The 17,597-nt window shown below is 40.2% G+C and overlaps 1 protein-coding gene across 20 annotated transcripts in view; it reads right to left on the minus strand.

The window, feature by feature from the left end:
- The window catches only part of SNRK (SNF related kinase), a 151,175-nt gene that overhangs the window by 59,867 nt on the left and 73,711 nt on the right, over positions 1–17,597 (minus strand). For 19 of the 20 annotated variants that reach the window (XM_029242412.1, XM_029242428.1, XM_029242411.1 and 16 more), the window contains 2 exons: positions 6,080–6,141; positions 1,895–2,583 (listed from right to left, as the gene is read on the minus strand). In XM_029242412.1, coding sequence (XP_029098245.1) covers positions 1,895–2,483 — 589 coding nt within the window. In that variant the 5' untranslated portion in view covers positions 2,484–2,583; positions 6,080–6,141. Of the gene's footprint in view, positions 1–1,894; positions 2,584–6,079; positions 6,142–14,402; positions 14,453–17,597 lie in introns of all 20 variants that reach the window. The other variant, XM_029242431.1, reaches the window with a different exon arrangement.

Below are 17,597 nucleotides of genomic sequence, written 5' to 3' on the forward strand. Positions count from 1 at the left end.
AACGATTTTCTTTTCCTTTTTAAAAACTTGTTTAAAGTTCTATTATGCAATATTTATGATATAAGGGGAGAAAAAAAGAATATTACAATGAACATCTGCAGATTCACTACTCAACTTAGGAAATAAACATCGCCAATACAGAAACCCTCTAGATATGCCTGCCCCTTGGAAGTAACTATTTTGATCTCATTGTGTTCTTCATACTTTACTGCATGTGCGTGGACCCCTAAACAATATATCATACTGCTCTGCAGGTTTTAAACTTTCATATAAACGTTATAATACTGTACGTATTCTGCACTCATTTTTTCACTTAAACAAGTTTGTGAACTCCAGCCATGCCGACATAGCTTATTAATTTTCACCAAGCTATAGTTTCACCACATGCATAACGAACAATTTATTCTCCTGCTGATGCATAGTCAATGCTGCTGAAAACATTCTTTGAAAATCTCTTGCGTACACAGGAAGCAGAACTGCTGGGTCTCAGGGTGTGTACATCTTTAACTTTACCAGGTATTGACAAACTGTCATCTACAAAGTACAAGAGGTCCTGATGTTCTGTAGTCTTATCTACACTTGGTTTTGTCGGACTCTAGTTTTTCTCAATGTGAAAAGTAAGAAAATATCTTATTGTGGTTTTAATTTGCCTTTCCCTGATTATTAGTGAGGTTGGACATCCTTTTCACGTTGAGACATTTATGTTTCCTCTTCTGCGTATTCTGGGCCTCATTTTCAGATTAGAGCCTCTCCACTAATCAAAAATCTCTGCCTCAAATATTCTAATGAAAGACTTTAGTGAAGCCTGGTTATCTGTAGTGTGCAGAAACCATTTTTAACCCTTTCTTTTCCAGAACACATAGTCTAACATGAAAAACAATGTCTTGGTGTACAGAGTATTCAGTGTAAGAGCAGCACTCTTCAATGTGTGTCTTTAATCTTCTATAACCTGCATTTTAAATGATCAGAATGCAAACGGAAGGCTCGTTATCTATGAAGTCTGATATCATGTGCATGTAATATTAGGGCACATTTTTCCAAGACTAAACCTAAAATTTTAAAAGCTGACCACACCTTCTGATTAACAAATCCTTAAAAATTGAAAGTAAATTCCTAAATGACCTTCAAAACAGATATGAACCCAAGGGGACAAAGTTGACACAAACTGAAAACCAATAAACCCTTCTACCACAACTAAATAACTCATGACAAGTGAGCGAGAGTGTGAAAATGTGCTGGAGTGAAGGGAGAGGGTCAGTGGGAATGCCAAATGCTACCACTATTCTGGAATCCACCACACAGCAGGCACTCTGTATATCAATTTCCTATTCTGTACAACGAGAGGGACAATAACCACCACACAGTCACTGTGAAAAGTAAACAAGATAACATACGATACCTGTATCTGATCTAATTCTATTTTATGGATGAGGAAAGGAAGCAGAGAGAGGTAAATACACTGTTCAAGGTCACAATAAATGATTCCAATGCCCCAGTTCTTCACACTGCACTGTCATATTCACAGTACCTGTCTAATATGGGTCTCATGACTGTTAAAAAGTATTCACAGGAAGGAGATGACTAGAAGTATCTCAGAAGATAGGAAAAGTACTCAGACCTTAAAAAAAATTAAAACGGGCAGATGACAGGTTACCTTAGCAACTTACTCATTTTCCTTTGTGCTGACAAATATACTTTAGACATTAGCCATCTAAAAGGTAAAATAAACTCATTGCCAGCTTTAGAGAAACATGGCATTCGTGAAACCCAATCTGTTAACTAAGACCATTTAACAGAAATTCTCTTAGAAATTATTTTGATACCAACAACAGATTTGACCAACTACACTCTAGCCAGGAGAATTCAAGAGGGCAGATACTGGAAGGTTACCTACCTACCGCAGGTGCATCATACTCATCACCAAGCAGAATTTCTGGTGCAGAATATGCAAGAGATCCACAGCTTGTAGTGAGCTTCTTCCCTGGTTGAAACTTGTTGCTGAAACCAAAGTCTGTCAACTTTACAAGACCCTGTTTTTCAAAGAAGACCACGTTCTCGGGTTTTAAGTCTCTGTGAACCACATGGAGTTTATGGCAATAAGATATGGCATGAACTATCTGAGCAAAGTACTTCTTGGCCAAGTCTTCATTAAGCCCCTCCTCGTGCTTCATTATGTAATCAAACATGTCTCCTCCATCCCCAAGTTCTAGAATAAGATATAGTTTGGTCTGGGTGTCAATAACTTCGTAAAGGCGTACAATGTTGGGATGCTGCACTAGTTTCATGCATCTCACTTCTTGGAAAAGATGACCAGTGGCTAGACTGTCCAATTTTGTCTTGTCAATAACTTTTACTGCCACTTTTTCACCTGTAAAGACATGCCTGGCAAGTTTAACCACTGCAAAATGACCTCGACCCAAGGTTTTATCCAGATCATACAATCCAGCAATCTTCCCATCATACCCTCGCTTGAATCCTGCCATGCTGGTCCAACGGAAGAAAAAATATTTAGACGGTTTAAAATGGATCTTCTCATATATCTGGTGAAAATAAGGAATTCATTTTCAATGTCGCCATGGACATCTACAAAAATAAGAGAAATAAAATTAAGTTTTCTGTGACGTTTCCTTTTATAGCTTCATTTTTCTTTAAATTTTAAGAGAAGCTTGAAATAAATATACTGAGACATAAAATGAGTCAGGGGCATTTATAACAACCTATTTACATATTTAGGATTTACTTTATAAAGGATGATAAATTTCATTTTGCAAACTGATAAAAAGTTAGTTTGTTGAAACAATTTTTTGGTGATGTCAGAAATAAGAAAACTGGCAAGTTTGATAAGATGTGTTTTGGAAGAATATTTTCCAAAAGTAATTTCTATTACTGTCTTAAAAAAGAAGTCAGGGATTGACAAGAAAGGGAAAACACAAAGAATATACACTTGGACAGAAACCAACAACTTTTTCCTATTATTCCAAATTAGCACTATTTCCTTTAAAATCTCTTCAATAAAGGCTTCTCTAACTCTCCCAGGTGGTATTACCTTGCCTTCTCTTCTCTGCATCTCCAAAGCACCATGGGACACCTCCATCCCAGGTGGTCTTATCCTATAGGTTTTTGTATACACCACCTTTATACTGAGACTGCAAGGTTCCTGAGGGGTCTATGGTTCTATCAATATTTTTTACTTCTACCCTCCCCTAATGCCTAGAACAGTGTTTTACATACAGCAGGTAATTAAAATTTTGTTAAATTTTGAAATGCAACTTTTTTTCAAAATGTTTACAAGGCAATGGTTTGCTCTTGCATCACTAGTGCCTAGAACAGTAAGTGGCACACAGTTAGGTGCTTATTATTTGCTGACTGACTGATACTCACTCTTCAGTCTTATCAGTTATGCTTATCTTTATTACGGTTTTCCAACTCTCAAACAAAACCTACTATGATCTGCTTACATTTCAAGAACAGACAAGCATGCATTTAAACCATTTAACTGTTAAAGACCATTTGGCTTTAAAGACCTCATTTCATATGGAATTTAAAATTCTCATCCTTTATAGTGTAAACCTTAAAATATAGAAATAGGTTCTTATAAATGACCCTGACTCAGAAAAAATTTTAAATGTATATAATTATACAAATTAAGACATCACTTTAAATCTCACAGACTGAACTCCCACTATTATTTTTTCTGACCAAAACTTAATAGAATTAAATAACAAAATCCAGTGAAAAATACAGCCATCTCCCAAGACTAGTTCTTTCCTATTAGTGCACATTCATCCCTTCAGTGAAGCCTTTTCTAATGCTCCTGGTATACACGTTCACATTTTCAGTTGCTTTTTGTTAAGAACAGTACTTACAGCATTTACTCCACTTTGGTGAAAATATCCCAAAAAACTAAATTGTACATAAAATAAGGTAGTTTTTCTTTTTAAGCACTAGCATTAAATATCTTTAAATCTCATTTTCGCTTAAAAGAACAGAAGAAAAGCTAACATTTACTGAAGACCTACTACATGCATTTGTACAAAATGAATCAAATTGGATTGTGTCATTGGATCTTAACAATCCTAAGATTGTTAAGTATTATTTCCATTTTATAGCCAAAAAACACTTGTGTTCCAGGTACATGCTAAAGCTACGGTTCAAACTGAATTCTTATTTCAAAGCATACACCTCTTATAAACATTTGGCCACTCTTAACAATATTATATTTAGGATAATAATATCTTAAGAGTTAAAATACTATAAAAGAGGCATAGTCATTCTCCCATGCAAACTGAAATGATCTGAATCACATATCTGGGGCCCCCTCAAGCTTTTCTGTAATTGTAAATTACCCTCAGAGTAATTCTGAGTGATTTGTTTTTTTAATTGTAAATTGCCCTCAGAGACAGGATTATTAGTCTCATTTTGAGGCACAAAAATAATGAGTAACTTGGCCTAGGCTATAGGGCCAGTGTGTAAAAGAGGTGGGATTTGAACCCAAGGCTATCTTGACACCAACATCTGTGCTTTTAACCACTATGCTACACTGTTTCTGCATTAATTTCAGAAACAAAATCCTATTTCTATTAAGATTTTTTAAAATAAGAAACCCACACTATCTATGTACAGGGGCTGGAGAAAAAGCAAATTTCTTCTATACTATGTATTATCCTTGTCATCTGAGCTAATAATTTTTGTAAGATTAACAGGAAAATCCAAGTGGAAAAGTCTTGCTTTATTTGGACAGTAGTTCCCCAAAAGAAAGTTTAATTCAGGCATGTCTAATTTTCAAATATAGAAACTCTAAGCTAACTCCAGAGGGCAGAAAACTATCTTTAAATCTTTAACTTCAATTAATTATAATGGCGGTAATTACTCTTAAAATTCTACCCAAGTCTATGTTTCTATTGTATGAGTTTGCAAATGCAACTTTCGCTTTCAAAGCAAACTTCTTCAGGCTGCCCCCAAGTTACCTAATTTTTTTTTTTCATCTATCACTTTAGTTTAGATGTATTCTACAGTGGCATATAAATCAGACTTTACAAGTAAATCTGAGTTTGTCTGAATTTTAACTTAATTCATGTTTTTTACAGATTTTTTTTTTATTACAAAAGTAATAAATGAATATACAGATGAGGGAAAAAGTCTTTTTTCAGAGTCTTAAACACCCAGAGATAATCACTATTCACACACTGTCATTTCTCCTCCTAGTACTGTGTTAGCAAAAGGGCACAATGAAATAATTTTTAATCTACTAGCAAGTTCATAGGGAAGAATCTTATAGGGTCCTTTTTTAAAAATTTATTAATTTATTTTTGGCTGAGTTGGGTCTTTGTTGCTGTGCACAGGCTTTCTCTAGTTGTGGCGAGCGGGGGCTACTCTTCGTTGCGGTGTGCAGGCTTCTCATTGCAGTGGCTTCTCTTGTTGCAAAGCAAGGGCTCTAGGCGTGCGGGCTTCAGTAGTTGCGGCACGTGGGCTCAGTAGTTGTGGCTCAAGGGCTCTAGAGCACAGGCTCAGTAGTTGTGGCACACGGGCTTAGTTGCTCCGTGGCATGTGGGATTTTCCCGGACCAGGGCTCAAACCCGTGTCCCCTGCATTGGCAGGTGGATTCTTAACCACTGCACCACCAGGGAAGCCCTAGGGTCTCTTCTTAATGACAGACTACCCTGTAACGAAATGATGCCCTCACTATCAAAGAATTTACTTTTTTTGGTACTTTTCTGGGTACACATATCCCTTGCTCATTGCCAATGAAACTACAATTGTATACCTCAAAACAGGAAGTTACATATAACTGAAAGTTGGGAGGAAAAATATCCTTGTTATTGAACATCTTTTTGAATACATTGTTTAACCCTCCTATCGAGTATCCTTGTTATTGAATCCCTGTTATTGAACATCTTTTTGAATACACTGTTTAACCCTCCTATCGAGTATATTTTGAGTTAGCATAGGAAACAATTAAATCATTTTTTGATCTTGGAGGATCTTGCAGTGCCTGAAAATCATTCTGAACACCAATGGAAAATGTTAAGATGTGGCTTATATAAAGCAAAGGTGACTCTGCACCAGCTCCAAGACATACCCTGCCAACTGCATACTGAATAATCCTTGTTATTACTGTGTTTCGTTAGGTGCTTCTTTCTCCTAAAAGAAAACACAAAAAAGATTTTAGTTTAGTTCTACTTAACTTTGCTTAAAGTTAAAATATAAACCCTCAGGCTGGATCCAGACGAACATATAAAAATGGTAAATTTGTCTTCCGTGACCCAGTCTCCCATTTTCTTTCTCTCCTTTATGAATTGCAACCCGTTCAAGGAATCTTTAATCAACAGGAATGTCACAGTGAACAGATACATGGAGACTCGTCCAGGTAGGCAGGTCAGAAGGATTACTGCACTGGAAGAAGGAGGAAATTATAATAACGAACAACAGTAAAGTCACCATTTTTAAATGCCTCTTGGGTAACGAGCACGAATCCGCATTGCACCGAATCCTCACTGCACCGAATCCTCACTAGGAGCCTGCAAGGTAGGTACAAGGAGGCTCAACCTGCCCTGTAAGCAGCAGTCTGCAGCTCCAAGCCTGCTCAGCCTGGCTTGGGAGCCCCACTTGCCTGCAGGATGCCCTCTGGCCTCATGAAACCCCCACTCCAACAGCCAAGGAGGGCAACCTTCCCAACACACCATCCTCTAGCAGGGCAGCAGAAATCAACACCAGCACCAGAGAACACACAACACAAAACACCTTTGCACGGAGGCTTTCCATCTGATAGTAAAAAAGAAACTTTATGAACAAAGAGAACGTGAGAGGATCACTGATATCTAAGTTCACGGCACAGTGAGGGAATACTGACTGACTGAGGCAGCCTTGCAGGCCTTTCCTCAACGCTGAAATATCAAACACATAAAGTTCCAAACATTCAAACTACGCCAAGGCACTTTACACAATACACTACACAGGTGAGTTCGTCCAGGTAAGCATTAAACTCAAGCTCACAGGAGCTTGGGGAAAAGGGAGTACAAAGAGGTGGGGGAAAGCAGGAAAGGTAAAAGAAAGAAGGAAAGGTGGATGTGAAACCAAGTTTATTTCTGGGAATGAGGGGATGAAAAGAGATGGAGACACTGCTACCACACAGACGAGGCCGGCAAAGCCATGGGCACAGGCTCACTTCTAGTGAGAAGTGAACCCTGGGATGCCTACCTGGTCCTTCAGCTCCAAGTGGGATACAGTAGCTCCTCCCATTACCCATGCCTGCTTCTCTTTTTCCAACAGCCAGTTTCACCCACAGTCTCTCTGGCCAAGCAGTGTGATGGTCCCGCATGGCTGAGGACTGGTTCTGAAGGCCAATGACGGGATCTGAATCCCAGCTCACCAGCCACAAGTCACTGGACCTGAGCAAAACCTGATCTCTCTGTACCATCAGTTTCCTCATTAGAAAATGTCAGTAGCAAGAGCACCTCATAGATTGTGGTGAGGATTAAATGAATTAATAAAGGTAGAGATTAAAATAAAGCCTGGCACAGAGTAAGCATTCAGTAAATACTAGCTACCACCACCACTACCATTGTTATACTGATGGTAATCTCCCCTATCCAAGCAGAAATTCTTTTAGTCTTCCACTCTACTTCAAGAGACTGAATTTACTGAGCTATCGTCTCTCTTCTGTTTTCAGAAATCTTCTACTGCTTAGTTTCCTAAAATGTATTAACTTGGAAATGGGTGCTGATAAAGAAACTAATCTCTAGCTGGGTATCCAAGTCTGATGATTTTTCAGTAAAGCATCCCACAAAGATCTAAGTATTTGCTTTTCAAATGATACTAAGATGACATTCTATCAAGTCTATCCTTTTAAAAAGGACTAAATATTCCTTTATATTTTTCCTATCAAAGTAACATATTCTAATAGAAAATATGGAAAATACAGAATAGGAAGTAGAGAGAATAAAGAGGCATCCACAGTCCTACCACACAAGATGAGCACTATTAATATTTTGGTGGTTTTTCTGCAAATGTTTATATACAGCTTCTTTATTTTGTTTTATAAAGGTGTGATCATTCTATATATCACTTTACATCTTGTATTCTGCTTTTTTCACTTGACCTATTATTTTCCTTTTAGTATTTCTGCTTCAATTATGAAAGAAACATCTATGCAGTGTAAGAAAAAATACAATCAGAACATATATATTGGCAAAAAGAGAGGGAAGTTTTTTTAAATTATCCATCAGTCTATCCTCTGTGATTACCTCTGTTAACATTTCGGACACAGCCTTCCAAATTATTTTCTATGTATAATACATGCCAGACACAAAGGTTTTAATAAAATGGGATCACACACACATAAATTGGAGGGGTGGGGGGAGCAGTGTAACCATTTTCTAAGTACTTCTCTCCACAAAACAAGTAAAGCACCACAGATTAAAAACAGACAAACAAAAAACACCTATAATTTCATCTAGGATGACCTCTCTTCGGGTTTGAGTATATATTTTTTACACCTATGCTTCTTTACAAAGCTAAGATATTGTATATGAAGTCTTATGACTACTTTTTCCTCTACTATAGGATGAACATTTTTGCATGCACTAAGTTCTTCTAAATCACTATTTTTAATGACTGCATAGCTAAGATGACATCTTTTAAACCAGCAAAAGCACTAAATTAGGCCATTCTAAAGCAGTCTTCTTATTCAGCATGTGCTCACACATGCATATAGCTAGGCAGGACCTAAATGAAACAGGCCATCCAGGAGAGGGTGTTTATAATATGGAAATCCATGTTTGAGAAACAAGTACTAGTATGTCTTGCGAGAACACACCGATGTTCTCCCAGTTTACTAAAGAGAACAGAAGCAACTGAGGCGTGCGGGTGTGGCTGGAGAAGAGGAAGGAAGTGTGGGCGGCCCTACACACACTTTGCAAGCTGCGGAAAACAGTTGTAAAACCAGCCTCTGTTAAACCTACTGTCAAGTCGGAAGTCACCCTGTTATTCTTGTCAAAATTCACTTCTGGCTTTTCACTGACATCTTCACCACTGCAGTGTGGTCTGTATATCAAACAAAGGTCTCCAACTCACACCTCTCCCTAGGAGAGGTGAGGAAGAGCACACTGAGCAAAGGTGGCTCCGTGTGGATACTCATTATCAACCAATCCATGGCATGAGAAAGCCGGTCACACAAAAAGGACCATGTGTAAAAATCAGGCTACTTCTATAGCCTCCCTACACTTCGGGATATTACAAATTCCCCCCCAAACCAGACCACGAATATTCAAATACACAAAAACCTCCCAAACAAATTACATGCTTGAAAAAGAGTATCTGTGCCAATACCCTCCCTCCAATACATACAGCTAAAAGATGAGTTTTTATAAAGCCACGCTAAAACTGCATTTAAGCTTCTTATACATGGAAATTATCTGGTATCTTTTACAAACACCAAAAAAATGAACACTGTTACTCTTACTTAGGGGAAAAAAATGAACACTGTTACTCTTACTTAGGGGAAATATCGGACTAAACGTATGTTTAGAGAAAAGCCAACTTAAGTGAAGGAACTAACACACTCTCCATGAAAATTACTGCCCTGATCTAACTGCTAAAATTTCAAAGATACCTATAACAAAAACGGTATAGGCTGGAAAGAAGACAGTAGACTCAATCCTCCAGGAACATCAACAACCTCCAGATCAAGCTTATTTTTAAACACAACCCCAGTGGCAGTCACCACTGCTGCTCCTTTCATCCAAAGTAAACAACATTCCACATTTCTAGAACAGCACTCCTCCTCCTGGGTGTTAACAATATAAGCTATAAATCAAAGATGAAGAAACCAGGGAATTCCCTGGCGGTCCAGTGGTTAGGACTCTGCGCTTCCACTGCAGGGGGCGCGGGTTCGATCCCTGGTCGGGGAACTAAGAAACCACATGCAGCGGGGCACAGCCAAAAAAGAAATTAAAAAAAAAAAAAAAAGAAGAAACCACAAACAGGTCAACACGTCCCAAGTTACAGAAGAATCCACAGTTCTTCACTGGATTGGCTAAATATTACTATGTGGGTATCAGGTAGTATCAGTCTGTAGCCACTGAATGGAATCAAGATGGAAACTACAAATTAGAAGATTTCAGTCAACCATTTATTGAGAAATGTCCCAATAGACAAAAATGTACCTCCAAATGTCTAATAAAGTATTTTTCAAGGGAAGGGAACTGCCTATTGAAGTATGTTCTGCAAGTTTTCTTCGAGGTAGTCAATTTTAATGGACTCAGGGCCACTGAAGTAACCAGGAATGCCAGGCTGAAAAGCCTGCTCCAGTCTCTTGAGGCAGTGACTCGGTTGCCAACACAGATCTATCACTTAAAGTGCTGGTTTAAGTAATCTTTATTTCCTCTAAGTAAACAAGCTATATTCCAGGACACATCAAGGAATTTTTGAATGAATTCAGGAGTCAGGCAATCCATTAACTGATGGAAAGCAGCAGTTAGTATTTGTAGAAAAAAAAATCCAAGCCACAAAACCTGGAGCAGCAGCACAGATAATAAGTTCAAATTCCTAAACAGAACTGCCTCTCATTAAAGTGACGAAAAATGTTAATAAGCAGGCTTCCCTGCTGGCGCAGTGGTTGAGAGTCCGCCTGCCAATGCAGGGGAGTGGGTTCGTGCCCTGGTCCGGGAAGATCCCACATGCCGCGGAGCGGCTGGGCCCGTGAGCCATGGCCGCTGAGCCTGCGCGTCTAGAGCTTGTGCTCCGCAACGGGAGAGGCCACAACAGTAAGAGGCCCGTGTACCGCAAAAAAAAAAAAAAAAAAAAAAAAAAAAAGTTAATAAGTATGTCACCATTTCTACCTGATGGTAAAGTGAGATTTAAAAAATTAGTATGGTGACAGCCCTGGTATAAAGTGCCCACATAATAAATAATGACCTAAGCACAAGTTGGTATGTAGAAATCACTCCAAAATAAATAAAGCCAACCCACAATTACTCCTTTGCCAGGAAAACAGAATATAAATTGGAAGTTATGGAGAATTTAAAAACTTAATAATCTAAATCTCTCTTCCAAAGCTTTTATTAATACTGTCAAAACTCATTTTAACTCCCTATCGTCTTTTCATCCCCCGCACTGATATTGTGACAAAGATGGTCATGAAAAAGTGGTCAAAAAAGAATGCTGGAAAAGAAGAAAAATAAATTGATCCATTAACAAAAATACTGGCACCTAACGTTTCATTGACTTTGATTAAGGCAGAATCATTCGGGGATTCTCTCACACTACTGGGACTGCAAATTACCTTTCTGAAAAGCAATTTGGCAATACCTGTAACAAGAGCCTTAAAATAATTAATATCCTCGATTTAATAATCTTACTACTAGATTTATATCTTAAAGAAATAAAGACATGAACAAATATTTATATTCAACAATGTTCAGTGATATTCATATATGAGAGAAAAAAAAATCAGGGACTTTCCTGGCTGTCCAGTGGTTAAGACTCCACGCCCCTACTGCAGCGGGTATGGGTTCGAATCCTGGTCAGGGAACTAAAACCCCACATGCCGCACGGTGTGGCCAAAAAAAAAAAAAAAAAAAAAGTATATCTATCTATCTATCTCAGAAATAACCGAAAGGTCTACAGTAAGGAAATGGTATACCCAACGTTAACACTATGCTGCTATATTTTTAAGCTATTTAATCTCATGGGAAATTGTCACAATAAAATATTAAGTAAAAAAATTCACATACCAAATTTCATGGCCATAGGATCCCAATTTCTTTAAAAGCATATAATTTGTCTGCATATATACTAAAAATACCAAAATGTTAATTGGTAAAATTGTAGTTTTCTGGGGCTTCCCTGGTGGCGCGGTGGTTAAGAATCCACCTGCCAATGCAGGGGACATGGGTTCGAGACCTGGTCCGGGAAGATCCCACATGCCGTGGAGCAACTAAGCCTGTGCACCACAACTACTGAGCCTGTGCTCTAGAGCCCGCGAGCCACAACTACTGAGCCCGCGTGCCGCAACTACTGAAGCCTGTGTACCTAGAGCCCGTGCTCCGCAACAAGAGAAGCCACCGCAGTGAGAAGCCCACGCACTGCAACGAAGAGTAGCCCCTGCTCGCCGCAACTAGAGAAAGCCCGCGCACAACAACGAAGACCCAAAGCAGCCAAAAATAAATTTATTTTTTAAAAAAATTTATCCTTACCAAAGCTGCAATTTTAATGTACTTTTGCATATTACATTCTCTCCATTTGTTTCTGAAAAAGCATTTTTCTTCACAAGAGGATTAGCAAATGCTCACAGCATAGGAGAACAAAGGATAAAATCAAGCCTTGAAACTGTAGATTGAATATTCTCATTCTAAATGTCTTCTGTAGTACTCATAATGCTTTATACCAATAAAGAGAGAACTGTTTAACCTGTAGTTAAACAGTGAGAGGCCCGCGTACCACAAAAAAAAAAAAAAAAAAAAAACAAAGAAAGAGTACCACAGGACATGGAGCCCAACAAATTACTCAACTTCTGCCAACAGGCATGTCTTTTTATATAAAACAAAGATAATCACCACCTTGGACAGTTATTATGAAATCAAAAGGCGATAATACATATTAGCAAGTTGTGAGTGGGATCAAAATCACCCCAGGATTTTTTCCCCAACTTTTCACAAATGGCTTCCGTCTCAGGAGAGTCTTATATTTTAGAGGGGTTGTATACTTACCTCCTCATCTTAGTTTGATATCGGCACCCTCACCCTTTATTGGCCCAAGAAACTGCCCCTAAATGCCTGTACTGGATATAATAGGAAGGCCGCTGCCCCACATTATTTACACCTCTCAAAGGGACAAGGAGGCTGGAAGAGGTGTTCTTTCCCCTAAATCTGCCTTCAGGAGTTCACAGGAGGCATCTCAGAGAAATTAATTTTTTTGTTTGAGCTAAGAACTGAAATTGGCCATGGTGGGAAAGAGGCCTTAGTGTGATTGGGACAGCAATCCATGCAGAGCAGAGTGTAAGAGACAAGGTTAGACAGGTAGGTAAGGGCCAGATACCCAAAGGTCCTTGTATCCTATGCACATCAGTTGACATTCCTCACATCTGGCTAGCCCTTAACCATGCTTCAGGGCCCAGCGTAAAGGTCACCTTCCTGACCATAGCCTCTCCCTCCCCTCCCACACTCCTGCACACCAGCTCCCCACGCCCTCTTTCAGCACCAGGCCCTTTTCCATTATGGCCCTTATCACAACTGTGGTTATATAATTATTTGTGTGATTATGTGATTAATAATCTGTGTCCCCCACTAGACTACATGATAAATTCAGCCCGTGTAAGACGCACGTCTGTTTTATTCAGCTCTCCATCCCAGGGCCCGCCAAGTACAGCATCTGCCCAAAATATACAGGTATACTTTATTAAATGAACAAATGAAAGCCGGCACTAAGAAGCCAAGGAAGAATCCTGAGCAGGGGAACGGCAATCAGAGATGACAGTTAAACCACCCTGGCAGCAAAGTGAACAGCAGATTGGAAGGGCAAGACTAGAGCTTGGACACAGGTAAGGAGACTAGGGAAAATGTCTCCAGATAAATGATTAAAGACTTAAAAATAAGGGCAGCCTGTACCTGGGCGGTGATGGCGAGGATGTAATGGAGGAGGCACGTTTAGCAAGTAGAATCCAGGAACTCAATGCACAGGGGGCAAAGCAAAGAGGGCAATCTAGAATGACTAGTGGAGAGTGGTAGCAGGTGGGGTCACTTACTGAGACAGGGAATTCAGGACAGGCACAAACACTTCTTGAGCATCTACTGCATGGCAGTGTAGAGTGGAAGATTCGCTTCTAGCTCTGGAATTCTATGAATGAAGAGCAATTTCAATCCAACTCATTTGGATAAAATGGGTATGGTGTCCACTAATGGGCAACAAACTAAAGTTCAGATTTTTAAAGTTTCTTCGCCAGGACACTTCTTGGGTACACTGACTATGTGTGAAGCATTACACTGGTCTGGGGATACAGAAATCAAAGAAGGGGTCTCTGGCTCCAAGGAGCTGACAGTCTTCTGGATTTGAGAAAGGTAACTGCACGTCAACAACTGAGAAACCAAGGCCCACTGAGGCTACGATTTGACCAGTTACATGTCCTGTAACCTACATTTCTGGAGCACTGATTTCATAATCAACATCACATTTCAGGCCAACATGTAGCTGAGGGGTTATGTGTTTAGATAGTCAGACAGACACCCCTCCCCGCAATCTTGCTGGGAGCCTGGAGACACTCCAGAACTTAAAACATCATGGTGCATGGGCAGCCAATGCCCTCCAACTCTGAAGTAACTGCTGTCGTCACATGGCAGCAGTCTGGGGAATAGGACACAACAAGGAAGGAGAGAGAGAAAGGCCTTCTTTGTCAGGAAAGAGCCTACCTGAGCAGAGGCCAAACGCTGCAGGTGCCAAAGCAGAATCTCAGGAGGCTCTGGAAGTAACAGCAGAGAAATAAACGTTCAGGAAAGATAGAGCAGGAATCCTCTTTAGTCAGGTTCCTCCCCTACCACCAGCAAGAAATGGTTTCCCACAGGATCTAAGGCCTTAACCCAAAGCAGATACACGGAAAAACAAGATAAGGAAATAATCCGCAGTGTGAATAATGCAGCTCCAGATCATCCAGAACAGACAACACACTTCCAGTGCTCGCTTGTGAGGCCATCAAGTCCGAGAGGTTGTACACCGGCTCTTCCCAAACGAAAACAAAATAAAACATGTCCCCCTCCATCCCCAAAGGTACTGCCCCATTCCTCCCCCCTCCTTTCCATAGTCTTAAAAAAATCAAAAACAGCTGCACCCTGTCTCTACCTCCTCAACTCCCTTTCACCCACTTGGATCTAAGTTCTTCCTCCACCACCTGACCTTGTCTTTTCACCCTCCCTGAACCCTTGGAGCCCCTTCCCCTTTTCTCTGCCTGGGAACTCTACCCATCCTTCAAGACTGGTTCAACCATCACCTTCTTTGTGAAGCATTCCCAAGTCAGACTGTTCCTTGCCCAGGGGTCTTGCCTATGTCTCACCACAGCATTTGATCCTACTGTTATTGTTTACCTTGGTGTAAATATAATTTATAATAGCTTGGGACTTCCCTGGTGGCGCGGTGGTTAAGATTCCACCTGCCAATGCAGGGGACACGGGTTCGAGCCCTGATCCGGGAAGATCCCACATGCCGCGGAGCAACTAAGCCCGTGCACCACAACTACTGAGTCTGCACTCTAGAGCCTGTGAGTCACAACTACTGAGCCCACGTGCCACAACTACTGAAGCCTGCACGCCTAGAGCCCGTGCTCCGCAACAAGAGAAGCCACTGCAGTGAGAAGTCCGCGCACCGCAACAGTCTCCAATCACTGCAACGAAGACCCAATGCAGCCAAAAATAAATAAATAAGTAAATAAATAAAACAAAAAATACAATAGCCTGTAAAGGCAGGAACTAGTTTTTATTCACTTTTCTACTGCTATCCTCTAACCCAGGGCCCCAAAAGTAGACAAAGGCTCCATGAATAAATGATCATAGGTTAGTTTACCTTCAAAACTGCTACAAACCACTCAACTTTTCCACCTAACTTGCTCTAAGAGCTGACCAGCACATATATGCACACTGGGAAGTATCCATATTCTAAATAGTTAGTTTTTATTCTTATAAAAGCATCTTAGCTAAAAATTCTACCTCTTGGTTGTTAGGCAAACAGCTGGCATGCAGTAAAATCAAGTCTTCAGAGCTCCTCACATCTATGTTCTTAATTCCTAAAATTCTGACCATGTGGAAAGCGTACTTGTACCCTTTTCTTCCTGGGCTGTGTAATGAGTTCTTAGGCTCAGACAAGCTGCTACAGGGGAGAAATCAAGCCTTATTTATACCAGTGCTGAGAACCTGGGCTGCTCAATATCTCCAAAATAAAGTTTTTTTTCTATTTGGTTTCACTTTCTATATGAAACATCCATAGTAAAGTTTAGACCAATAGTATTTCCTGCGCCCAGTAAAAACATGTGAAACCCTTCACTTTTAATAAGGACATTTGAAAGCCTTCATTTTAGGATTATGGGATTACATTTGACCCATAAAGTCTCAATCTATACTTCTGTTCTAGAATAATAAAAATTACATAACTTCTGAGTCCTTGTATGTTTTATACAAATGGATCTTACTGCAATAATACAGAAAAACTTACTAAAAATAGTAAAAAAATTAATACGGTGAGAGTAACTTTTCTGCACAAAAGAAAATAAAAACTGTGCAAATTTAAAAAATATAAAGGTGTCAAAGTTCCCTACATGGAAAGCCTTAAAGATGGAGTATTAAGAAAAGTTAACACAGTGCACCTGACTTTCCATTACTATACTGCTTCAATAAGTGACCTTGGGAATGTCATTTCTCTCATTTCTAGCTGTGTAAAATAGGAATGTCACCTGTTTTCCTAATAGAGACAATTAGTCAAAAGAATCAACATGATTTTTTCTTTAAACTTGTCTAATTAGTATGTGTTAATCACCACTAGTACAGAACATTTCTCTCCAGGAATCCAATTCCAAGAGAAATATTTAAGCAGACGGTGAAGACAGATTTCCTTAAGGGAATGATTTTATAAATCTGGAGAGCCATATAACAAGATTATAAATTAACAAATTGATTACATAAGCCTTGACAACCCCAGACGTTTAAGTACACCGATATACATTCTGATAAATTAGGCTGATTTGGAACTAGCACCCCAACCCCATACAAGGAACCCAAACTGAGGCAACTGATGCTTGATGGGAATCAGGTGGAATCTGATCAGTATGCAGAACATTTGCAGTTCCATCACCTGCTAGCCACGCTTCACCTTTCACCATAAAACGTGAAACGCATTAAGTCAGCTTTACCACCTGCTCCTAAAACTGTGGAAATGTACTCAATTAAATGGGAGGGGAAAAAAGTAACTTGACAGTGTGAAAAATCCGATATCCTCAGACGTCTATAGGTTGAAGAACCCTACTGCTAAATCCCTCCTCTCCCCTCCAAATACTGGACTTGAACCGAATTCCCTATGAAGCTATTGAATTTTATCTGATGCAACTGTTGGAACAGCACAGCTCCAGGAACCCCCCCCGCCCGCCCGCCCCCCAGGATAAAAGGCTGTCACTTTCCTGGATCCCAAGTCCAAGTAAAAGGCAGGAAGGTTTCTGTAAAACGGTCCAGAAAGATATCAACAGGCGATGACTATGGAAAAGAACGAAGGTTTTCCAACCTGAAAAATTCTAGCTGTCCCTCGGGAACGGCACCGCTCCTCCTTCCTTACCCCGATGCCCTTTCTCTACAGACAACAATATCCCCATTCTATTTTACGGCTGCAGTTTTAGCAAGGAACCCCCCTGCCACGCCAGATTTCCAGATTCTTTTGAAAAAGGAAAACACCTTTGGTGAAGAATACACACCGCACAAGAAAACCTGGGAGCGGAGCCCAGCGGGCGCCGCACTCGGCCCGCTCCGGGGCGGGGCGCGGGGATGCGGGCGCCTCCCGCGGTGCCGCAATCCCGCCGCGGCCGCAAGGGCAGGGCCTCCGGGCGCCCGCGGCCAGCCGCCGCAGTGCCGGCT

This window comes from Monodon monoceros, unplaced genomic scaffold, assembly GCF_005190385.1.
Source record: "Monodon monoceros isolate NGI ecotype Baffin Bay Population unplaced genomic scaffold, NGI_Narwhal_1 Super_Scaffold_3, whole genome shotgun sequence".
Classification (NCBI taxonomy): Eukaryota; Metazoa; Chordata; class Mammalia; order Artiodactyla; family Monodontidae; genus Monodon; species Monodon monoceros.